The 25,641-nt window shown below is 47.2% G+C and overlaps 1 protein-coding gene across 1 annotated transcript in view; it reads left to right on the top strand.

Annotated features, from left to right (window-relative positions):
* ATRN (attractin) overlaps positions 1–25,641 on the top strand; it is a 241,010-nt gene that overhangs the window by 113,587 nt on the left and 101,782 nt on the right. Inside the window, exons 18-24 of the mRNA XM_058192126.1 lie at positions 976–1,215; positions 3,533–3,670; positions 9,577–9,670; positions 12,656–12,708; positions 18,575–18,669; positions 19,733–19,811; positions 22,572–22,729. Of these exons, the coding sequence (XP_058048109.1) occupies positions 976–1,215; positions 3,533–3,670; positions 9,577–9,670; positions 12,656–12,708; positions 18,575–18,669; positions 19,733–19,811; positions 22,572–22,729 (857 nt within the window). The remainder of the gene's footprint in view (positions 1–975; positions 1,216–3,532; positions 3,671–9,576; positions 9,671–12,655; positions 12,709–18,574; positions 18,670–19,732; positions 19,812–22,571; positions 22,730–25,641) is intronic.

Raw genomic sequence — 25,641 nt, 5'->3', positions numbered from 1 at the left:
ACTGTGGGGTCCTTGGTGCTCTCTGAGCCGGTGGTTTTTTTGCAGACATTTCATGACCCAACTAGGTAACATCATCAGTGCTAGAAGAGTGTGGGGTTTGCAGAGAAGAAGTAGTAGAAGAGGAGGAGGGAGGAAGAGGAGGAGGAAGAGGAGGAGGAGGAGGAGGAAGGAGGAGGAGGAAAAGAAAGAGGAAGAGGAGGAGGAGGAAGGAGGAGGAGGAGAAAGAGGAAGAGGAGGAGAGAAGGAGAGGAGGAGGAAGAGAAGAGAAAGGAAGAGGAGGAAGAGGAGGAAAAGAAGGTGGAAGAAAAGAAAGAGAAAGAGGAGGAGAAAGAGGAGGAGGAGGATGACGACGACTGTGGGGTCCTTGGTGCTCTCTGAGCTGGTGGTTTTTTTGCAGACATTTCATGACCCAACTAGGTAACATCATCAGTGCTAGAAGAGTGTGGGGTTTGCAGAGAAGTAGAAGAAGAGGAGGAGGGGGAGGAAGAGGAGGACTAGGACTGTGGGCTCCTTGGTGGTCTCTGAGCTGGGTGGTTTTCTTGGAGGCGTTTCATTACCAAACTAGGTAACATCATAGGTGCTAGAAGGGAGCGGGGTTTGCAGAGAGGAGGAGGAGGAGGAAGGAGAGAAGGAAGAGAACAAGGGAGATGAGGAGGAGGAAGAGGTGGAAAAAGATTATGGGGTCCTTGGTGCTCTCTGAGGTTGGTGATTTTCTTGCAAACATTTCATGCAGATGTTTTGACAAAGTCAACGGTGGAGACAGATTCACTTAAGAACCGGGTTACTAAATTGTCAACTGCGCTGATTCACTTAACCACTGTGGCAAGAAAGGTCGTACAGTGGGGCAAAATTCACTTAACAAATGTCTCGTGTAACAACAGAAATTTGGGGCTCAATTGCCATCGTAAGTCGAGGACTACCTGTATGTCCGAAGCTTTCCCGTCGCTGAATGCTTCCTTCGCTTTCTCCCCGCAGCTGAAAACTGTTCCGGCTACTTCACCTGCAGCCACTGCCTGGAGCAACCGGGGTGCGGCTGGTGCACGGATCCCAGTAACACCGGGAAGGGCCGATGCATGGAAGGCTCTTCCAGGGCTCCGATGAAGATGCCAGCGGTCTCCCTGCCCTCAACGGGAAAACCCTACCCAGACCCCGTCCTGGATGCCAGCCTTTGCCTGACGGAGAACAGATACAACTGGTCCTTTATCCAGTGTCCAGGTACTGAAAAGGGCTGTTTCGAGGTGGCCAAGTAGGGATCCGGGCCCAATTCGGAGCACCAAGAGAAGAGAAGCTCTGGCGCTCAGGGTTGAATTGTGGAGTCCTTGGTGATAGCTGAGCTTACTTGTTTGCTTGCCCGATGTTTTGTTGCCCAGCTAAGTAACACCATCGGTGCTAGGGTTTGTGGATAAGAGGCAGAGGAGGAGGAGGAGGAGGAGGATGGTAGGAGGAGGAAAAAGACTGTGGGGCCCTTGGTGCTCTCGGAGCTTGGTTGTTTTATTGCAGGCATTTCATGGCCCAACTAGGTAACATCATCAGTGGTAGTAGGGAATGGGGTGGGGGAGAGGGAGGGAGGAAGGGGGGAGGAGGAGGACAAGGAGAAGGACTAGGAAGAAGACTGCAGGGCCAGGGGTGAAATTCACTTACCTTCTTGCAGATGTGTACGCGCCGTCATCTACACATGCGCAAAGCCTTCTGCGCATGAAGAAAATTGTCGGGTGGGCGGTGCTTCGCAGAGTCGGTCCTACTCTATCGTGCGATCCGGTAGGAACCGGCTGAATGTCACCCCTATGTGGGACCCTTGGTGCTCTCTGATCTTAGTTACTTGCGTGCAGACATTTAACTATCCAACTACGTAACATCATCCACACTAGTGATCTTTTTTTGTTTTTGTTTTTGTTTTTTGTTTTACATTTATACCCCGCCCTTCTCCAAAGACTCAGGGCGGCTTACAGTGTGTAAGGCAATAGTCTCATTCTATTTGTATATTTACAAAGTCAACTTATTGCCCCCCCAACAATCTGGGTCCTCATTTTACCTACCTTATAAAGGATGGAAGGCTGAGTCAACCTTGGACCTGGTGGGACTAGAACCTGCAGTAATTGCAGGCAGCTGTGTTTTTAATAACAGGCTTCTTACAGCCTGAGCCACCATGGCCCTTAATCTTACCGAGTAATGTACTGTTATCAAGCAAGGATGATTTTACGTAGTTGGGTAATGAAAACATCGGCAAGCAAACCGAACTCAGACAGCACTAAGCACTCCACAGCTAAAGTTCCCTAAATAGGTAGTTCCCCAATGAAGTCGTCCCCTAATCAAGGAACTACCAAAGAGAAAACCATTGCCTCTCCAACATTGGCAAGAGAAGCCACTCGTATATTAACAGGGGCCTCTGTGGCTCAGACTGGTAAGACAGTCTGTTATTAACACAGCTGCTTGCAATTACTGCAGGTTCTAGTCCCACCAGGCCCAAGGTTGACTCAGCCTTCCATCCTTTATAAGGTAGGTAAAATGAGGACCCAGATTGTTGGGGGCAGTAAGTTGACTTTGTATATAAATATACAAATGGATGAAGACTATTGCTTGACATAGTGTAAGCCGCCCTGAGTCTTCGGAGAAGGGCGGGATATAAATGCAAATAATAAAAAAAAAAAACAGAGACAAACCCCCACTCCCTTCTAGCCCTGATGGTGTTATCTAGTTGGGTCACGAAATGTCTGCAAGCTCAGAGTGTCAGCTCTGGAAGCCATATTAGGCCAGAAGCTTCCGTGCTGCCACCTTCCCCTGTGTGGAAAAGTAGGAGGGGGGATTTAGTAGAGGGATTTGTTTTAGACATAATAGCATTCTTCCTGTCGGTCAAGGTCAGGCCGATCCTGCATCTGGAGAAGGAGTGGTCGGAGTGCTGTCTCGAGATGGGACGGTTGGCAATTGGAGCATGTGATCAGCTGAGGAGTGAGGGGATAGTTTTGGGGGTTCTGATTTACTGAGGAAAAATCTGGACCTCTCAGATTCGGGTTTTCCCAGATGTGCCAGTTTACCTATCCTAGTAAATAGAACTTTGAAAGATGCTTGCTTCGGAGTTTTTACTTGGAATTGGGTTGTTTTTTTCCCCCTGGAACGCCAACACAGAGAGCACTACGCACTCCCCTTATTCAGAGTCCCACACTCTGAAAGCAGCTGCAGCGCCAGGCTACTTCAGCCAAGGCCATGGAATCGACCCACGAGTTCAGTCATCACATAAACATCCCTCCCTTTCTCCAATTTTCAGAAGTTGGCTGGCTGGGGAGCTCTGGGAGACGGAGTCGTCCACAGATCTTAAAAGTTGCCAAGGTTGGGCATCATTCCTTTCATCCTAGCTGGAGTCTAGAAAGCAGAGCCAGCCTCATCAGAACCCGGGGCCAGCTCTCTTTGTCGGGACCCCCTTCTTGCTTGTCAAGAAAGCCGAGCACTGGGGCAGCCTCCAGAAGCCGAAACTTGGGCGGCGATGAGAGATACCGCCGCAAACCTTTTTTTCTTTTTTCCTTTTTTTTGTCCCCAGCCTGCCAATGCAACGGGCACAGCAAATGTGTCAACGAGAGCATCTGCGAGCGATGTGAGAACCTGACCACCGGCAAACACTGCGAGACGTGCATCTCCGGTTACTATGGAGACCCCACGAACGGAGGGACCTGCCAGCGTAAGTCCCGTCCTTCCACTCCTCTTGATTGCAGACCAGCGCCGAACAATTGTGCGTTACCCACCTTGCTGTCGTGAGGCTCTTTGCAGGCGGCGGTAATCAAGGGGCGCCTGTGTTCCCTACTCAGTAATTTAAGATGCCGGGCCAAAGAAATCCTCGATGAAATTAGGTGGATTGAGGAAATGGGTCTAATTTTACGCCCACGCCATTGCTTTTATTTATGTGCCCTTGATTTTCGCTCTGCCGGTGAAGAGGCTCCGAGGGAGGGCTCCGAGGGACCGAAAGCTGGCTGCTTGTCAACCCGTATTTTTGGTGCCTAACCATTGTTTGCCTGTCTCTGAGAGTCCTTCGCTCGCTCTGAAAAAGATGGGCCGGCTATTGTCTGCATAATTTAATTAAGGAAGAATGCATGCTTTCTTTCCCTGATTAAATTGATAGCGACGTCTCGGGGCGAGGAGAGGTTTGCACAGCATACCTTGTTAAGAATCCCAGTCCTGCAGGCCCACCGGAACGGGTTTTGCTTCTCAGGCAGAAAAGCCTCTTAAAATAGCTTACTCACAGTCATTAACTGGAGAGGGGGGTGGGGGAAAAGGAAAGAAACAAGCAAAATTGTTGCTGTGGTGGTTTATAACCTCAAAAGACAAGCTGCAGTGACCCCGTTTTGAAAAACAACAGCAACTCTGTCGGGCGAGTCCCTAAAAAAACCCACCAAACTCTCAGTTCCTAAAACCAGCAAATTGACTCAGTCCTTTTACTCTTGAGAAGGGCTAGTTTTAGTCCAGTTGGCTCAACAGTTAAAGATGCTGAGCTTGTCAGCTGGAGAGCTGACAGCCTGAGTTTGAGACCCGAGCACCACAAGATGGGGTGAGTTCCTGTCCTGGCCTCCTCCGCTCCCGCCCACCTAGCAGTTTGAAAGCAGGCAAATGCGAGTAGATAAATAGGTACCACTTCGGTGGGAAGGTCACAGCGGTTCTGTGTGCCTCGGTGTATAGTCACACTGGACACGTGACCATGGAAATGGTCTTTGGATAACGCTGGTTCCCTTGGCCGAGAACAGAGATGAGCACCATGCCTTAAAGTCGGACATGACTAACAGGAAAACCGTACCCACTATCCTGTCTGAGCTGGAAGAGCTTCTTGGATGAGAAGTGAAATGTCTTCAAAAGAAAAAAACCAGAAATGACGGAGAATCTCTACGGATTCTTACCTTTAGAGCAGGGATGGTATTCACTTACCTTCGCTACCAATTAGCAAGTGTGAGCGCGAGCCTTCCACATATGGACTACTGCAATGCTCTCTACATGGGGCTCCCCTTGAAGAGCACCCGGAAGCTCCAACTGGTCCAGAATGCGGCCGCGCGGGTGATAGAGGGAGCCCCTCGTGGCTCCCATGTGACATCTCTCCTGCGCGGACTGCACTGGCTTCCGGTGGTCTTCCGGGTGCAATTCAAGATGTTGGTTACCACCTTTAAAGCGCTCCATGGCTTAGGACCGGGCTATTTACGGGACCGCCTACTGCCACCAACAGCCTCCCATCGACCTGTGCGCTCCCACAGGGAGGGCCTCCTCGGTGTGCCGTTGGCTAGACAATGTCGACTGGCGGTTCCCAGGGGGAGGGCCTTCTCTGTGGGGGCTCCTACCCTCTGGAATGGGCTGCCTCCGGGGCTTCGCCAACTCCCCGACCTCCAGACCTTCCGCCGCGAGCTGAAGACTCTTTTATTCCATCGAGTAGGACTAGCCTAAAAATGCTGTTTTAATGGGGTTTTAGATTGCTATTGTTTAGTTTTTAGGAAATTTGGCCGTAAGTTATATTCATTTTATTCTGCTTTTAATCTGTATATAATGTGTTTTTTAAATTGGCTGTTAACTGTCCTGAGTCCTTCGGGAGAAGAGCGGGATATAAATACGATAGATAGATAGATAGATAGATAGATAGATAGATAGATAGATAGATAGATAGATAGATAGATAGATAAATAATAAATAATTAATAAATATGCGGAGAGCGTCAAAAATAGGACGTAATGACATCCGGGTGGGTGAGCGGAGCCTCCCGCAGTCACTGCTACGGGTTTGCCCGAACCGGATAGAACTGGCTGAATACCACCCCTATTTTAGAGGTGAGTTAGTTCGGAGCTAAAGTAGAATAACGTGAGACCATCTGCCAGAAGATGGAAGCTCAACGCAAAGTGGACTTCGCAGCATCGTCATGACCCTCAACCTTCCAGCAAATCCACTAAGGAATAGCTAGGAAAAAGAGAAGGGCGGGTTCTGAAACAGCCACGTCAAAGCCCAGATCTAAACCTAAATCTAATCCTATTGAGATCTCTGTGGTCCTTACCTTTAGAAGAGACTATTTTTATAACTCAGGGTTAAATTGAGGAGTCCTTGGCGGTCTCTGTGGGACATGGTGGCTCAGCGGCTAAGACACTGAGCTTGTTGATCGACAGGTCGGCAATTCAGCGGTTCGAATCCCTGCGTAACGGGGTGAGCTCCCGTGACTTGTCCCAGCTTCTGCCAACCTAGCAGTTCGAAAGCACATAAAAAATGCAACTAGAAAAATAGGGACCAACTTTGGTGGGAAGGGAACAGCATTCCGTGCGCCTTTGGCGTTGAGTTATGCCGGCCACATGACCATGGAGACGTCTTCGGACAGCGCTGGCTGTTTGGCTTTGAAACGGAGATGAGCACCGCCCCCTAGAGTCAGGAAGGATTAGCACATATGTGCTAGGGGAACCTTTACCCTATGGTAATCCTGTCACTGACCTAGTTTTGGAAGTTGTGATGTGGATCATGGGTCTGGGTGGCAGCCCGGTAGCAAATAGATTCCACCTCTGAGATCCCAGCGGGCTGGAATGGAGACCTTGGGAGAGAACGTTTCTTCTACCTGATCCACTGATGAACGTTTCTCCCAAGTCTCTTGATAGAGGCGCCCGCTGTTCAAGATGATCAGTGGCGACTTCACACGCATCAGAAGGTCTCCCTGAAGTAGGAGGCCTGGATGACGTTACCTAGTTCGGTAATGAAACGTCTGCAAGAAAACCACCAAATGCAGACAGCACCAAGGTAGACCCCAGATACAGGTAGTCCTCGACTTATGACAGTTCATTTCGTGACCATTCAAAGTTACAACGGCAGTGAACAAAAGTGACTTAGGATTTTTTTTCATACTTAACAACCATTCTACATCCCCGTGGCCAGGCAATCAAAATTTAGACACTTGGCAACTGGTTCATATTTATGACGGTCGTAGTGTCCCGGCGTCACGCGGTCCCCTTTTGGCGACCTTCGAACAAGCAAAGTCCATGGGGAAAGCCAGATTCACTTAACAACGGTGTCCCTAATTTAACAGCTGCAGAGATTCATTTAACAACTGCGGCAAACCAAGTCGCAAAGTGGAGCCAAACTCACGTTAACAGACATCTGCCTTAACGACAGAAATTTTGGGGCTCAGCCATGGTCGTAAGTCGAGGACCTTCCCCCCCCGTGCTTAAGTTTTTCCCCAGAAGGAAATGCCGCCTCTGCTAATTTTCCATCGAAGGAATGCTGGCAAATCCGTGTCGAATTATTTAATATTGATATCATGCCTCGTTCCTTCACGTTGCCCGCGAGCTAATTTCTTCCAACCTTTGTAAAATTAGAAGATGCTCAGCGGGAGTGTGTGCGTGTGTGTGCGGGGGGAGGGGTTATGTTTCTTCCCAAACTACTAAATAAACAAATAAAAAGACAAACCAACAAATAAATACCCATCCAGGAACGGAACCGACAATATGGAGATCGGCTGGGTGTGCGTTCTCGGGTTTGCTTGGCTTAGCCTCAGGCTGCCCGGGTGCCCGTGTTGATATAATGCGCCCGAGGGCTGTTTAGCCTCCCCTGTTTTCTGAGATTTTTGTTCTGGCAGGTGTTGGTGACGCACTTAAAAGCTTATCTCTGCAGCCTTCAGGGCTGACAACTTTTGCAAATCAAAGTCATGACTTCTGAGAAGAAAGGAATGTTCCTCTCTCTCTCTCTCTCTCTCTCTCTCTCTCTCTCTCTCTCTCTCTCTCTCCTTCCCTCCCTCTCCCCCCTCTCTCTCCATCTTTCTCTTTCTGTCTCTGTCTGCCCGTCTCTCCTTCTGTCTCTCCCCTCTCTCTGTCTCTGTCTCTCTCTCTCCCTCTCCCTTCCTCCCTCCTTCCCTCCCTCCCTCTCCCCCTCTCTCTCCATCTTTCTTTCTTTCTGTCTCTGCCCGTCTCTCCTTCTGTCTCTCCTCTCTCTCTCTCTCTCTCTCTCTCTCTCTCCATCTTTCTTTCTCTTTCTGTCTCTGTCTGTCCGTCTCTCCTTCTGTCTCTCCCCTTTCTCTCTCTCTGTCTCTCTCTGTCTGTCTCTGTCTCTCTCTCTCTGTCTTTCTCTGCCCCTCTCTCCTTCTGTCTCTCTTTGTCTCTTCCCCCCTCTCTGTCTGTCTCTCTGTGTCTGTCTGTCTGTCTCTCTCTCTCCCCCCACTCTGTCTCTTTCTCTCTCTCTTTCTCTGTCTCTATCTGTCTGTCTCTGTCTCTCTCTCTGTCCCTCTCTCCTTTCTCTCTCTCTCTCTCTCTCTCTCTCTCTCTCTGTGTGTCTCTTTCTCTGTCCCCCCTCTCTGTCTGTCTGTCTGTCTCTCTCTCTCTGACTCTTTCTATCGCTCTCTGCCCCTCTCTTCTTCTGTCTCTCTCTCCCCTCCCCTCTGTCCCTGTCTGTCCCTCTCTCTCCCCTCTCTCTTCTCTCTCTCTCTCTCCTCTAACCCCTCTCTGTCTCTCTCTCTCTCTCTCTCTCTCTCTCTGTCTCTTTCTCTGTCTCTTTCCCCCCTCTCTGTCTGTCTGTTCCTCTCTCTCTCTCTCTCTCTGTGTCTCTCACTCTCTCTGTCTTTCTCTCTGCCCCTCTGTCTCCTTCTGTCTGTCTCTCTCTCTCCCCCATCCCTCACACACATTGTGCGGCAATTTGTGTTGAACCCATTGGCAGAAGCCGCAAGGTGCCTTCTTCCCACCACATGCTCTGAACGCTCTCAAGCTAGTCAAACTATTCTCCAGAGCCCCTGAAGGCAGGAGAAGAAGAAACTAACCAAGGAGAGAAGCAACCTGGAATTAAGGAGAAACTTCCTGGCAGTGAGAACAATTAATAAGTGGAACAGCTTGCCACCAGAAGTTGTGGGTGCTCCAACACTGGAGGTTTTTAAGAAGAAATTGTACAACTATTGATCTGGAATGGTGTAGAGTCTCCTGCCTGAGCCATGGGTTGGGCTAGAAGACCTCCAGGGTCCCTTCCAACTCCATATTCTAATATCTCAGTTGCCTTTCCCTGTTCAGATCTTGGTTGCTAACTGTGCCTAGCGTGTAGACGCAACACCCCGCATTTTCCTGCATTTCCGCTTAAGAGGAGGAACTCCCTGTCTTTTCTACAGGTAGTCCTCGACTTCCAACGGTTCCTATAGTGACCGTTCAAAGTTACAACGGCACTGATAAAAGGCACTTACGACTTTTTCACATTTACGACCGTTGCAATGTTCCTGTCGTCACGTGATTAAAAATTCAGACGCTTGGCAACTGACTCACATTTACGACGGTCGCAGCGTCCCGGGGAATCACGCGATCCCCTTTTGCGACCTTCAGACCAGCAAAGTCGACGGGGAAGCCAGGTTCCCTTAACAACTGGGTGGCTCGCTTAACAACTACGTCAGGAAAGGTCGTAAAATGGGGAAGAACTCACTTAGCTACCGGCCGGCTTAGTTGACAAAAATGTCGGGCTCAATTGTGGCCGTAAGTCGAGGACTACCTACACCTGGCCGGAGAAAATCCGGAAACCTCTCCGCCTGCCTGATTTGCGTGAAGCTTGTTGGCTTCTTCCTTATGAAGTAATTTGTATTTGATTTTGTCGGAAATGCCTTTTTCTCTTTAACAGCCTGCAAGTGCAACGGCCACGCTTCCATCTGCAACACCAACACCGGGAAGTGTTTCTGCACAACCAAAGGGATCAAAGGAGAAGAATGCCAACTGTGAGTAGCAGCTTGGAAACATTTCGGTAGCCCCTAACTCACTGCACGTCTGCCCTTGGTGGTCTAAAGGCCAATAAAGGAGAACATTTGCAGCTGTGGGTTGAAATGAGGGGTCCTTGGTGCTCCCGGAGATTGGTTGGGTTTTTTTTTGCAGGCGTTTCATGACCCAGCTAGGTTACATCATCAGTTCTAGAAGGGAGTAGGGTGTGGGAGGAGGAGGACAACTGTAGAATGCCTGGTGTTCTCTGAGCTTGGTTATTTTTTTGCAGACGTTTCATGACCCAACTAGGTTACATCATCAGTTCTAGAAGGGAGTAGGGTGTGGGAGGAGGAGGAGGAGGAGGACGACGACAACTGTAGGATGCCTGGTGTTGTGTCTTGCCCGCCCTCAGAGCAGCCGGGGCCTTCTTATCTGCTCCCGAACACGGAGGAATGTATGCCTCCCGGCCCCAGTCCTGGCTCCATGCCCAGACAAGCTGAAGAGGAGGGGGCACCTCCCGGTCCCAGCCCTGACTCCATGCCCAGGCAAACGGAGCAGCTAGACCCCTCCCCGTCCTCCACAGCAGGTGAGCCTGAGGAGGGTTTACTCCCAACAGCTGCTGATTGGTGTGACCCTCGCATCAGAAGATTGGATAGGCGGAGGCAACAGAAGGAAGGGAGGGGCAGGCCTTAATGAGTGCTGAGTCATGGAGCCACACCCCATGGCCTATATAAAGGATCTGCTTTCCGGCAGTCTCTGAGTCAGGCAAAGTCGAACTTATCTTGCTGAGGTCACTTTCTGGTCTCCTGCCTGCTCTGAGGACTTTGCTAGGACTTTGGGCAGAGCTGCAGAGGCAAGCCTGATTCGGATTTCCCTGACCCGGCCGTCAGCGGAGGAGTGGGACACGACACCTGGTGCTCTCTGACCTTGGTTGTTTTTTTGCAGACGTTTCTTGACCCAACTAGGTTATATCATCAGTGCTACAGTTACAGTACAGTAATCAATAACACTGATAGCACTGATGATGTTACCTAGTTGGGTCATGAAACATCTGCAAGAAAACAGCCCAGCTCAGAGAGCATCAAGGAGCCCCGCAGTCCTTCTCCTCCTTTATCCTCCCCACTTCTCCTTCTTTTCCACTCTGCAAACCCAACCCCCCTTCTAGCACTGATGTTGTTACCTACTTTGGCTAATGAAACGTCTGCAAGAAAATAGCCAAGCCGAGAGTTCTAAAGACCCAAAACACCACTTGGAAAAATGTACGGCAGGGGAGACACGATCGCAGTCTTCCAATATTTGAAGGGCTGTCACAGAGGGTTATTTAATCCGCTTTATAGCTTCATCTACACTTAGAAGAAATTGCATTTTTTCATATCCACAGGACACCTCCTAAAATGCAAGGGAAGAGGGTGGATGTGGCTGTCAAGATACGGCAGTCGTTGTGTGTACCATAAACTGCTGCTAAGGGAACTTGCCATGTTTAGCCTAGTGAAGGGAAGGACTAGGCGATGACATGACGGCAGTCTTCCGATATTTGAGGGGCTGCCCCAAAGAAGAGAGGGTCCACCTATTCTCCAAAGCACCTGCGGGTGGGACAATAACTGACGAACGGAAACTAACCAAGGAGAGAGAAGCAATCTAGAAATAAGGAGAAATTTCCTAACAGTCAGGACAATTAACCAGTGGAACAGCTTGCCACCAGAAGTTGTGGGTCCTTCATCACTGGAGGTTTTTAAGAAGAGATGGGATAACCATTTATCCGTAATGATTAAGGGTTTTAGCCACTTGTCTAAGATTTGATAGGGTCTCCTGCTTGAGCAGGGGGTTGGACTAGAAGACCTCCAAGGTCCCTTCTAACTTTGTTATTCTGCACCAGGACAGACCCCAGTGGTTACAGAGGCCCTGTTTAAAAAAAAAAAAAAGTTGATTGCACAATCTCCGTATCGCATGCCAAAGTTACAAAGGTCGCCTACGAAGTTATTTACACGTCGTATGACTTTCACGGTGAAATTCGGCATCTTCCTTCACCGTCAAGTAATAGACAGGAAATCCCAGAAGTTAGCCTAGCTGTGTCGTGTGAGTGATTTTGCTGCAGCTGAAAGATCAGCCCGTAGGACTGGAAGGCTCCTCAGAGGTCATCTAGTCCAACCCCTCTGCTCAAAGCAGGAGACCTTATACCGTCCTGGTCAAAGGGTTGTTCAGGCTGTTTTTGAGAACCTCCTAAGCACCCATCGCTGTTACCTTTCCTAAGTTCCCTTTTGTTGTGGCCTGTCAGCCCCCAGCCCCTCCAGGAGCCGAATCAGATGAGGAGGCGGCGTGAGAGTCAGGGTCAGCATCAGGGTCACCGAGGGGGAGGTGGGAATGGAGCTGTCAGAGAGAGAGAGAGAGACAGAGGCGGAGTCTGGGCCGTCGGTCAGCCCTCAGATGGAGAGTCAACAGCCCCCAGGTCTGGAGGTGGCTGATGAGGAAGAGGAGGAGGAACAGCTGGGTCCAGTCCTGACGTGTGGATGTGCAGAGGAGAGGAGAGCAGTGGAAATCTATGAGCCGGTCCTTGGGCCGGAAGAGCCACCGCTGCTAGTGAAACCCTACTCTAGTTCTGGAGATAAAAGGCAGGGGGCGGAGATGAATAGATTGTTGTGACCCAGGCCCAAGTAGGTAGTAATAAACTTAGACTGTGGAAAAATAAACTTTATTCAAATAGCTGGGAATTACTTCGACATGATTCATTTAACAATTTCAGTGATTCGCTTAACAACTGTGACAAGAAAGCGGGGCAAAACTCACTTAACGACTGCCTTGCTTAGCAGTGGGAATGTTGGGTGGTAAGTCGAGGACTACCTGTATCAGGAAGATCACGCTGACTTTTATCTACTTCCCCCCCAAAAAAACCCACTGCTATTCCAGATTGTTCCTGGGAAGTACAAATCAAGTAGAGAAATAAAAGTTTCGTGTACAGGAAAGAGTTACGACCAGAGGCCAATTCTTTTAATGCTTTTTTCCTCCAGGTGTGAAGTTGAGAATCGATACCAGGGTAACCCTCTCAAAGGAACCTGCTACTGTGAGTGGAAATTACATTTCTTTGGCCTGTTTGGGATTTATAGATCAAGTGATCTAGCGGTAGAGCGGGGGAGAGGCAGGGAAGAGACCAGCATCGTTGCCGTGTTGAATTTCCTCTCTCTGGAGCTTTTTGTCAAGGTCACTGAGCTAAGGTCTCTGCGAGTTCCTTTTATCCACCCTCCTTCCTTCCTTTACCTGCTTTCAAGTAAAAGGAAGGGGATGGGTTGTTTTTCTTCTGGGTAAATTGGGTTTTTAATTTTTTTTGTGAAATAACATTCAGTCACTGAGAGGGAGTGGGTGGGCATAGACATTTTTATAGATATTTAGATAGATATGAGAGAGAGAAAAATTTACATATATATTTAGATAGATGATAGACAGACAGAGAAAGATTTAGATACATAGATATAGGTAGGTAGATAGGTAGGTAGGTAGATTAGATTAGATTAGATTAGATGAGATGAGATGGGTGGATATTTGGATAAATCGATAGGTAGATAGATAGACAGACATTTGAATGGATGGATGGATTTTAGGTAGATATTTAGATAGATATTTAGGTGGATGGATGGATGGATGGATGGAAAGATGGATGGATGGATGGATGGATGGATTGGATGATGGATATTTGTATATTTGTATAATTAGATAGATAGATAGATAGACAGATATTTGGATGGATGGATGGATGGATAGATAGATATTTAGATAGATATTTAGATGGATGGATGGATGGAAAGATGGATGGATGGATGGATAGATGGATATTTGGATATTTAGACAGACAGATATTTGGATGGATGAATAGATATTTAGATAGATAGATATCTAGATAGATAATGATAGAGATGACAGATAGATTGTGTTTACTGTAATTCTTGAAGTGTGGTTGGAGCTCCAATAGATGAATATCTTCTCTCCAATACAAAGATATTTATTAAGAGATGGTAAAATTGTTGGGGGTGGTGGTGGGGTGGATGTTTGTGTGTGATTTTTATCCCGGTAGGGCAAAGATGTAAGTTGTCATCAGGCACATACTAGATTTGTGTTTCTTCAACTGTGGCAACTTGAAGATAGAATAGAGTAGAATTCTTTATTGACCAAGTGTGATTGGACACACAAGGAATTTGTCTTGGTGCATAGACTCTCGGTGTACATAAAAGAAAAGATACCTTCGTCAAGAATCATAAGGTTCAACACTTGAAGTTGAAGTCCACACATCTTCAAGTTGCCATGGTAGAAGAAACATCCGTCTAGGCCAGGGGTCTGCAAACTTTGCTGGCTGAGGAACTCTGGGAGTTGAAGTCCACAAGTCTTAAAAGAGCCAAGTTTGCAGACCCCTGGTCTACGCCTAAACCTCTCACTGTGGAAAATGTCTCCCTCATGCAAAGCTGTTCAGCTGCTTTCAGTCTTAAGTAACAGGATCTCCTCTGATGATCTTGGTGATCAACTACAACTCCTTGACTTAACAATGGTTCGTTTAATGACCGGTTAGAACAGCACTGGAAAAAAGCATTTTTCACATTGCAGCATCCCCTTGGTCACGTGATCGAATTTCAGGTGCTTGGCAACTGACTCATATTTATGACGGTCATGTGACCCCTTTTTGCGACCTTCTGACCAGCAAAGTCAACGGGAGATTCACTCAACCACCGGGTTTCTAACTTATGAACTTCCAGTGGTTCGCTTAAAGAAAGGTTGTAAAATCGGGCGAAATTCACTGAACAACAATGGGAATTTTGGGCTCAGTTGTGGTCGTAAATCGAGGAGTACCTGTAGCTCTAAAAACTGGAAGCAAATCTGGCAGGATTCCTTCCTTCTCCCAAGAAGGCTTAGACCTCGGTCAACATCGCACAACGCCTGCAAACCCAGTTAAGAGTTTCCAAACTGTAGGCAAATGGACGCAGATTAAACATTTTTTAAATCAGAAGGCTCTTAAAAGTAAAACAGACCAACCCATTCCCCCTTAACGGCGATATCTAGCGTTTTGTTTGCTCGGCCATCCTTTCGTTCCCCCTTTTTAATCTCAACCGTGCGCGCCAAACCCAATTTCCCGCGATCAAACGACACATTAAAAACCAATTAGAGGCTCAAATGGAAAGAGAACGCCAGATATAAACGGAATTAAAAAAACAAAAAAACAACCCCGCTTGCCGGAGAAATTAAATGCCTGCGAAAACAAGCTGGCCTTAAGGAGAAGGTGGCAATCCCAGAAATGCAGAGGATGTCCGGTCCTGATGCGGCTGAGCTTCCCCCAAGGCATTCTCCATCCTTAATCGGCATTCTGTCCGTGTCTCGGATAGCGTCAGCCCATGAAAAGAGATTAAACACGGTGCTCGCCGTTGCTAGATTGTTGAAAGCTCTTTCAGTGGCTTTCTTCTACTAAACAGAATACAGGGAGAATCCTCGACTTACGACCGCAGTCGAGCCCAACGTTTAGGTTGCTAAGTGGAACATTGGTTTAAGTGAGTTTTGCCCCATTTTACGACCTACCTTGCCACAGTCGTTGCATTTATTAAATTAATAACACGGTTGTCAAGTGGCTTCCACCCTTGTAAGATGGCCGGGAAAAGAGACCATGTGACCCTGGGACACTCCGACCATCATAAATACGAGTCAGTTGCCAAGCCGCTGCAACGGTCGTAAGTGTGATAAACGGTCATAAGTCACTTTTTTCAGTGCCGTTGTAACTTCAAATGGTCACTTGGTAAGGTCACACTTGGAATATTGCATCCAGTTTTGGTCGCCAGGATGTAAAAAAGATGCTGAGACTCTAGAAAGAGTGCAGAGAAGAGCAACAAAGAGGATTAGGGGACTGGAGGATAAAACATATGAAGAACGGTTGCAGGAACTGGGTATGTCTAGTTTAATGAAAAGAAGGACTAGGGGAGACATGATAGCAGTCTTCCAATATCTCAGGGGTTGCCCCAAAGAAGAGGGAATCAAGCTGTTCTCCAAAGCACCTGAGGAAAGAACAAGAAGCAATGGGTGGAAACTAATCAAGGAGGGAAGCAACTTAGAACTAAGGAGAAATTTCCGGACAGTTAGAACATTTAACCAGTGGAACAGCTTGCCACCAGAAGTTGTGAATGCTCCAACACTGGACGTTTTTAAGATGTTGGATAACCATTTGGCTGAAGTGGTGTAAGGTTTCCTCTCTAAGCAAGGGGTTGGACTAGAAGACCTCCAAGGTCCCTTCCAACTCTGCTATTCTATTTTGTTCTGCTAAATGAACTGTAAGTCAAGGACTACCTGTACCACCCCTTAGTGCTTTCCAGCCCTCTCTTAGGGGTTTACAGAGTCAGTGTATTTCCGCCCCCCCCCCAACGATCTGGTTCCTCATTTTACCCACCTCGGAAGGATGGAAGGCTGAGTCACCCTTGAACCGGTCAGGATCAAACACCTGGCAGTCAGCAGAATTAGTCTGTAATATTACATTCTAACCACTGCACCACCAGGAAGAAGAATGAAAAAGGGAATGAATGAATGAATGAAGGAAGGAAGGAAGGAAGGAAAATAGAAATAGCACTTAGATTTATATGCTACTTGTCAGTGCTTTACAGCCCTCTCTCAGGGGTTTATAGAGTCAGCCTCTTGCCCCCAACAATCTGGGTCCTCATTTTATCCACCTCGGAAGGATGGAAGGCTGAGTCAACCTTGAGAGAGTCAGGATCGAACTCCTGGCGGTTGGCAGAATTAGCCTGCAATACTGCATTCCGACAACTGCGCCACCAGGCCTCATCACAAGTTGATTTAATCTTTATTTATTTACTTATTAAACGTTAATGCCACCGCCTATCTCTCCTACACCATGACCCTGGGCGGCTTATGGGTTATAAAACCATTAAAAAGAGCTGTTGAAAGATTAAAACCACACCCAGTTAGAATGTCTCAGCGCAGCCTTTAATAAGATTTTAAGGCTGGCTCGTTTTAATCTTTTAATCTTTATTATTGTTGACCTGCTTCTATCATTTGTAAGCTGCCCAGAGTGACCTTGTAGGGGGAGATGGGCAGCGTCGTTGGCATCCTTCAGGCTCAGAAGAGGATGGTATCGTGCTCTGTAGCAGGGGTCTTTAACCTGGGCAACTTGAAGACTTGTGGACTTCAACTCCCAGCAAAGCTGGCTGAGGAACTCTGGGAGTTGAAGTCCACAAGTCTTCAAGTTGCCAAGGTTGGAGACCCCTGCTCTGGAGAGAGGTCCTAAAACAGCATCTAGTGTGGCTAAAAAGGCTAATTCCCTTCCACACTGAGGGCAGATACATTCGGTCCTCTGCCCAGCCCCCAGATTTCGCTGGTTCCCGGGACTGCCTCTCGGCCTCCGCCTGCCGAACAAATGTCTCTTCGAATTGGAGAAGGCCATGCTGCGTCTTTAGCCTCCAAGCTGAACGGTCGGAGGTCAAGGTTTCCCAGTCGTTCATGTCCATCCCCAAGGCCTTTAGATCAGGGGTGAAATGTAAAATTTGTTACGACCGACCGGTTCTGTAGGCGTGGCTTGGTGGGGAGGGGGGGGTAATGTGACAGGGTCCCACCAGGCTCAAGGTTGACTCAGCCTTCCATCCTTTATAAGGTAGGTAAAATGAGGACCCAGATTGTTGGGGGCAATAAAAGCTGACTTTGTATATAATATACAAATGGATGAAGACTATTGCTTGACATAGTGTAAGCCGCCCTGAGTCTTCGGAGAAGGGCGAGATATGAATGCAAATAAATAAATTTTAAAAAGGGTGGGTGTGGCCAACTTTTTTCCCCCCCTTAACTTTTAAAAGCATTTTTTCTACAACCTCTTCGGCCGGAGAGGCTGTAGAAAAAATGCTTTTAAAAGGCTCCTCTGACGATCCCAGCTGAGTTGCCTGATCGTCGGAAGCTTTTAAAAGCATTTTTTTTACAACCTCTTCAGCCAAAAGGCTCCTCTGACGATCCCAGCTGAGCCGCGTGATCATCAGAGGCTTTTTTTTTTACTTTAAAAGTAAAAAAAAAGTTACTTTTTTTAAAAAGTAAAAAGTAACTTTAAAAGTAAAAAGTAACTTTACTTTTAAAGTTACTTTAAAAGTAAAAAAAAAACTCTGATGATCACGCGGCTCAGCTGGGCATGGGCGGGGAAGGGAGGGATTTTTCCGAACTACCCACCACCATCGCTACTGGATCGGATGATCCGGTCCAAATCGGGATCATTTCACCCCTGCTTTAGATCCCTCTTGCAGAGATTCTTATATCGCAGCTGTGGTCTCCCTCTGAGGAGCTTTCCCTGCACTAATTCTCCATTCAGGAGATCTTTCGGAATCCGACCATCGGCCATTCTCACGACATGCCCAAGCCAGCGTAGACGTCGCTGGGCAGCGTGGAAATGTAATAAACAAACAAACAAAGAAATAATAAATATTTATTAAGAATTGTAAGCCGCTTGCCTTCTGCTTCCTCTGGCCTTCTATAGGTGGTCTTTGACTTACAGCCATTTCATTTAGTGAACCAATGTTCAATGTTACACCAGCACTGGAAAAAAAAAAGTGACTTAACGCCCGTTTTTCATCCGACGGTTGCGACACCCCCGTGGGTCACGTGATCATAATTCAGGCGCTTGGAAACGGACTCGTATTTACGACGGTCGCAGTGTCCCCAGGCTGACGTGGTTTCCTTTCTTGTGACCTCCTGCCGAGCGGGGTCAACGGGGAAGCCCGATTCCCTTTAACGACCTTGTTCCTCACTTAACAACTGCAGGGGTTCCCTTAACAAGCAGGGCAAGAAAGATCGTCAGATGGGAGCGACGCTCCCTTAACAACAGAACTTCGGGGTTCAGTTTGTTGGCCGTAAGTCGAGGACTCCTGTTCCAAGGTATCTGCTAACTGTCTTCTCGTTATGCTTCCTTGTAGATACCCTTCTCATCGACTATCAGTTCACTTTCAGTCTCTCCCAAGAAGACGACCGCTATTACACCGCAATCAATTTTGTGGCGACACCCGAAGAGGTTGGTAAGATCTGTCAACTCGGCACCGAGTTGTTCCTTCCAAGGTGTTGTGTCTGCGCCCCCCGAGCCGGGCCCCCTGCCAGAAAGTGACTTGGAAAGTGAGGGGGAAGGGCCATCAGGACTTACCTCGGGAGCACCGGCTTCCCTGGCTCAGCTCCAGGAGCCAGAGGCAGGTCAGGTGGAGGAGATAACGAGGCCTCCGTCCCCTGACTCTTCCGCCCCCCCAGGCCACACCTCCAGACCCGGCTGATGGCAATCAGGCCTGGCTGGACCCTAGGTTTTGTAGGCAGGAGAGGCGGGAACAACAGAAGCAGGGGTGGGGCAGGCCTAGGAAGTGCTGAGTCATGGAGCCACACCCCACAGAATATAAAAGCAGCAAGGGCTGCTATGCCTCTTCATAGCAGGCAAATCAACTGCTTGACTAGAGCGGAAGTACTGTTTGTTGACTCTTCGGCATCAAGGGAGATAACAGAGACACTTGGCAGACGCTCGCTAGTTTGCTGCCAGAAATAGCAGTGCCGGCTAATTAAGCTATCACTCGGACTGAGGCAAGGGGGACAGAACAAAAGGTCTCGGCTTTGCAAAGTTAGTCTATTGTGTAGAAATATTAGACAACAGAATTGTGGAAGGTGGTTGAGTTTCTGATCAGTGGTGCTAGTCAGCTGGCTCAGACTGGTTCAGGCGATAGTGGAGGCCCGCCTATCCGCCCCGGTGCTATGCCGTTCTATTTAGCCACATTTTCTAAGACGTGTGCATGCATGCAAGCCACGCGCGCGAGCAAAGTGCACACGTGTAAAAGGCCACGCGAGCGCTCACATTTTCGGTGGGTGGCGAACCGGTGATAAAATTATTTGAAACCCACCTCTGTTCCTGATGCTGCGTATTCATTTAGGTAGGGCTCTTGCAGAGTGATGTAAGTTTATTACTATGGATTATAAATCGCAATTTCAGGAGCGGAAGGTACGTTTTTAAATCAAAGAGAAGATTGAAAAGGGATAGCCGAACAGTTTTGTATGGAAGTTGCCTGATGCTCCTCTTTCTCCCTTTATTTTCTCGTAACCAGCAAAACAGAGACCTGGACATGTTTATCAACGCTTCGAAAAACTTCAACCTTAACATCACTTGGTCGACAAGCTTTGCAGGTGAGGAATGTTCCCCCAGGCAGGTAGGCCTCGACTTCATTTAGTGACCGTTCAAAGTTAGAAGGGCACTCCACGAAGTGACATGTCCATTTTCCACACTTAAGCCCATTGCAGCAGCTCCATGGCCAGGTGCTCAAAATTTCAGATTCTTGGCAACCGACTCATGTTTATGACGGGTTGCAATATCCCGGGATCACGCTGCATTAAGCACCGCAAAACAAACAAACAAAAAAAGATCAGCACCTTTTAAAGCAAGAATGGGCGACTTAATTTATTTATTTTATTTATTTATTTTTATTTGAATTTATATCCCGCCCTTCTCCGAAGACTCAGGGCGGCTTACACTATATCAAGCAATAGTCTTCATCCATTTGTATATTATATACAAAGTCAACTGTTATTGCCCCCAACAATCTGGGTCCTCATTTTACCTACCTTATAAAGGATGGAAGGCTGAGCCAACCTTGGACCTGGTGGGACTTGAACTTGCAGTAATTGCAAGCAGCTGCTGTTAATAACAGACAGACTTAGTTTGCTGAGCCACCAGAGGCCCCTCATAACAACCTGTGGACTTCAGCTCCCAGAATTCCTGAGCCAGAGTTGAAGTCCACAGGTCATAAAGAGGCCTTGGTTGCTCAGCCTGCTTTGAAATGGGCATTTTCCCGCACTTAAGCACGTTCAATTTGATCTAACACCGAACCCTTGGCCACCTGTTCACTTTCTTAGCGGAACTGAGAAGGTTTCCCTGGGGTGGGTGCGCGCATGTGTGTGTTTCTAATCGTGTCCAGAAATGTTCCTGCTAAAATTTAAACTGTCAGCTTTCTCTTAAAACCTAAAGTCAAGCAAACACCGTCTACCAACCGAGCAATTGAGAACATGTTTAAAATGTCAAGATTTTTTACTGTTCGTGGCTGGAATATTGCTGGAAATCGGCACACAAGGATCGGCTGTTTTAGTCTACAGGTAGTCCTCGGCTTAACAACCGTCCGTTTAGCGGCGCTGAAAAAAAATTGAACCTAACGACCGTTTTCATACTTACGACCGTTGTGGCATCCCCGTAGTCACGGGATCAAATTTCAGGCGCTCGGCAACTGACTCGTATTTGTGACGGTCGGATTCATGTGATCCTCTATTTCATTCATGTTGCCCACGGCCCACCTGGACCAAGCTTTGTGCAGGGTGTAGAACAGGGGTGAAATGTAAAATTTGTTACTACCGCTTCTGTGGGCGTGGCTTGGTGGGGGGAGGGGTAATGTGACTGGGTGGGCGTGGCCAACTTTTTATTTTTATTTTTTTTAATTTGCATTTATATCTCGCCTTTTTCCGAAGACTCAGGGCGGCTTACACTATGTTAGCAATAGTCTTCATCCTATTTGTATATTTATATACAAAGTCAACTTTTATTGCCCCCAACAATCTGGGTCCTCATTTTACCTACCTTATAAAGGATGGAAGGCTGAGTCAACCTTGGGCCTGGTGGGACTAGAACCTGCAGTAATTGCAGGCAGCTGCTGTTAATAACAGACTGTCTTACCAGTCTGAGCCATAGAGGCCCTTTTTACTTTTAAAAGCATTTTTCTACAACCTCTTCGGCTTGAAAAGGAAAGAAAAGAAAAGCCAAAGAGGTTGTAGAAAAAATGCTTTTAAAAGGCTCCTCTGACGATCCCAGCTGAGCCACGCGATCATCAGAGGCTTTTTTTTTTTAACTTTTAAAAGCATTTTTTCAGCCGAACAAAACATGCTTTTAAAAGTAAAAAAAAAACACAAAAAACCTCTGATGATCGCTTGGCTCAGCTGGGCTTGGGTGGGGGAGGGCAGGAATTTTTGCTACTGGTTTTCCGAACCATCCGCCGCCATTGCTACAGGATCCAGGCCGAATCGGGTGATCCGGTCCGAACTGGGAGCATTTCACCCCTGGTGTAGAACTACATACCCAAAGTCAAGGAGAAAAGAACATACAAAGAGTGGTTGCAGGATTTGGGTACGGCTGGTCTAGAGAAAAGAAGGACTAGAGGAGGCATGATAGCAGTCTTCTAGTATTTGAGGGGATGCCACAGAGAGGAGGGGGGGTCAACTTATTCTCCAAAGCACCAGAAGGCAGGACAAGAAGCAAAGAAAGGAAACTAATCAAGGAGAGAAGCCACCTGGAATTAAAGGAGAAACTTCCTAATGGTGAGGACAATTAACCAGTAGAACAGCTTGCCACCAGAAATTGTGGGTGCTTCATCACTGGAGGCTTTTAAGAAGAGGCTGGATAGCCATTTGTCTGAAATGGTGTAGGGTTGCCTTCCTGAGCCGGGGGTTGGACTAGAAGACCTCCAAGGTCCCTTCCAACCCTATTATTCTAATTTAACCTTCTGACAAGCGAATGGGGAAAGCCGGGTTCACTTCACAACCACTTAACAAATGCAACGATTTACTTAATCCCTGTGGCAAGAAAAGTCGTAAAATTGGGCAAAACACATTTAACTGTTGCCTCCCTTTAGCAACGTAAATGTTGACCTCAGTTGTGGTTGTAAGTCCGAGGACTACCTGTAGATAATTTGACCTTTCTCCAGATAACGGTTATGATTGCTCACTCGGCAGTCCTCCCAGCAACCAACGGTTGATGAAGTTTTAACAGATGTGACCAGGTCAACAGCTGTCAATAGGGTCACTGTGATTGAACGACAGTTTCAATCTATATCTCCAAAGGTCCTGACATTAGTGCCCTTTCTAATTTCCTTTTTTTTTTTTCTTCAAATTTAAATTTCTCAAAAGCTGGTACACAGGCCGGAGAGGAGATTCCAGTGGTTTCAAAGAACCAAGTCAAAGAATACAAGGACAGCTTCTCCAATGAGAAATTTGATTTCCGCAACAATCCCAACATCACTTTCTTTGTCTACGTCAGCAACTTCACCTGGCCCATAAAAATTCAGGTGAGAAACTCCTGCGTTTTTATTTCCTTACAGGTCGGTCGCCAGAGGTTTTAGACAGGATTTGGTGTTTTGATTGACCCTCTCCGAGTCCTTCCCAAGGACCTGGGATAGGAAAATGTTGTTGTCGCGTGTGATGTTGTTAAAGATGGATGGTGTTAAAGGCTGGATGGAAGCTGTTCAGAGTAAAACTGCCTTTTGCGATGATTATTTTTACGGTTCCTCGCACAGTCAGCCAGATGTACAGATCGGATTTGGCTTTTCTGTCCGCCTATTGAACCTTTCCGAAGGACCTAGGATAGTGGGATGTGGAGGTGTTAAAGGTATCGTCGTCGTAGGTTGCAAGCTGTTCGGAGTAGAGCTGCCTTTTGCAATTGACCGATGGGGATTATTTGTCAATGCCGATGGTGTTCCTCTTACGAAAAGTAACTCTGGGTGGTGAAAATCTATAGAGATTGACCTTTCGCTTCTCATCCCAGAAGCTTCTTCAGTTCTGACTGGCTGGTGAGGAAAGGAAGGATTGATACTCCTTGCAGACAGCTGGTCATTTGCATCCTTTTAGAGGCTCGTTGAAGCACTTGGAGGTTTATCTGTATCCTCAGGGTCACCTGAGTGGTGCAAACGGTTCCTGCAGTCTGCAATTTTCCCCCCCTCTGGAAATCCATTCCTTACTCCCACACCATCCAAAGGGTCTTCATCCCAAATTGTGTAGCTAAAAGTCTAGGTGGTGTACATCAGTTAAACAGACATATAAAGAAGCAATCCTTATTAAATATAGTTTAAAAAAGTCACTAGAAAACGACAGACGATGACAAAAAACAACGGAGCCATCTCAAGATCTCACCGGACTCCCAGGCCTGATAATGGAGCCACATTTTGAGGGTCTTCCAGAAAATCAACAGTGATGCAGCTAACATCGCTTGTCTTTGCGCGTGGTAGCATCTTCCCTTAGATCAGGGGGTCTCCAACCTTGGCAACTTTAAGACTTGTGGACCTCAACTCCCAGAGTCCCTCAGCCAGCTTTGCTAAAGAAACTTGCTAGTCAGAAGTGACCCAGCAATAAAACCCAGTTAATCTCAGGGTGCCGTCCGCCAAGCAGTGTCGGCTGGCGGCCCCCAGGGGAAGGTCCTTCTCTGTGGGAGCACCTACTCTCTGGAACGAACTTCCCCCCCCGGTTTACGACAATTGCCTGACCTTCGGACCTTTCGCCGGGAACTGAAAACTTATTTATTTATCCAAGCGGGACTGGCCTGATTTTTAAATTCTAAATTTTAAATTTTAAATTTTAAATTGTAATTTTATTGGGTATTTTATATGGTCAATTGGACGGTTTTAATTTTGGCCTTTTATTGAATAAGGTTTTTAATTGTTATTTTAATATGTATATTAATTGTTTTAAATGAAGGCTGTACACCGCCCTGAGTCCTTCGGGAGAAGGGCGGTATAAAAGTTTAATTAATTAAATAAATAAATAAATCGAAGCCATCATTCCATCTTGGTTTCACGTTAGAACAGCTGCAGAATTAAAAGACTTGGTTCACTCCATGGGGAGACGTTGTAAGACCGTCATTCACGCTAAAGGTTACCCAACGAAGGATTAACTGACACAGTGATCATTTTTGTATATCTCGTTTTTTCTATGTGTTTCACTTTTCTTCTTTATACCGTCACTGCTCTTCTCATAGCAAATCCTTCCTAATAGTTATTGCGTGACATTCTTGATTCAATTATCAAGAAATGAAAAAATGAGCGCCTTCTGCCTCCATTTTACGATCTTTCTTGCCGGGGTCACGTGATCCCCTTTGGCGGCCTTCTGACAAGCAAAAACAAACTCACTTAACAACCGTGTCCCCCACTGAACGACTGCAGGGATTCAGTGCATTCAGCATTAAGTGTGTTCGCTTCCGTCGTTAAATTAGGGACACGGTTGTTTAAGTGAGTGTGGTTTCCTAATTGCTGTGTCACAAAAGGGGATCACATGACCCCCAAGACACCGCAACCGTCATACAAGATGCCAAGCATCCGAATTTTGATCGCTCGAACACAGGAATGCTGCAGAGGTCCCCCTCCCTGTTGTTGTTTTAGTGCCCTTGTAACCTTGAAACGTCCCTAAACAAATGGTTGTAAGTCGAGGACCCCCCTGTATTTTCATCATTTTGATCGGGGTCCAGTGTTTTCCTAAGCTTTCCTCCCTCTTGTACCCTTATGGCTATCATTAAGTGTTGTAAGTGTTGTACCTTGATGAAGGTATCTTTTCTTTTATGTACACTGAGAGCCTATGCACCGAAGACAAATTCCTTGTGTATCCAATCACACTTGGCCAATAAAAATTCTCTTCTCTTCTCTTCTCTTCTCTTCTCTCTCCCTCCCTAATTCCTTTCTTTCTTTCTGCCCCTTTCTCCCTAGCTCATTCCCCCTCCCTTTCTTCTTTTCCCTTCCCCCTCCCTCCTTCTCTCCCTCCATGATTCCTTCCTTCCTTCCTTCCTTCCTTCCTTCCTTCCTTCCTTCCTTCCTTCCTTCCTTCCTTCCTTCCTGTCCCTTTCTCCCAAGCTCATTCCTCCTCCTTTCTTCTTTTCCCTTCCCCTCCTCCTTCTCTCCTCCATGATTCCTTCCTTCCTTCCTTCCTTCCTTCCTTCCTTCCTTCTTCCTTCCTTCCTTCTTCCTTCCTTCCTTCCTTCCTTCCTTCCTTCTTCCTTCCTTCCTTATCTATCTATCTATCTGTCTGTCTGTCTGTCTGTCTGTCTGTCTGTCTGTCTCTATCTATCTATCTATCTATCTATCTATCTATCTATCTATCTATCTATCTATCTATCTATCTATCTATCTATCTATCTATCTCTTCGTTCGCATCAGGGTCTGCCCAGCATGGCTGGCTGAGGAATTCTTGAGAGTTGAAGTCCACAAAATCTTAAAAG

The sequence above is a fragment of the Ahaetulla prasina genome, chromosome 8, assembly GCF_028640845.1.
Source record: "Ahaetulla prasina isolate Xishuangbanna chromosome 8, ASM2864084v1, whole genome shotgun sequence".
NCBI classification, from domain to species: Eukaryota; Metazoa; Chordata; class Lepidosauria; order Squamata; family Colubridae; genus Ahaetulla; species Ahaetulla prasina.
This window is presented reverse-complemented; position numbering and strand designations above follow the sequence as displayed.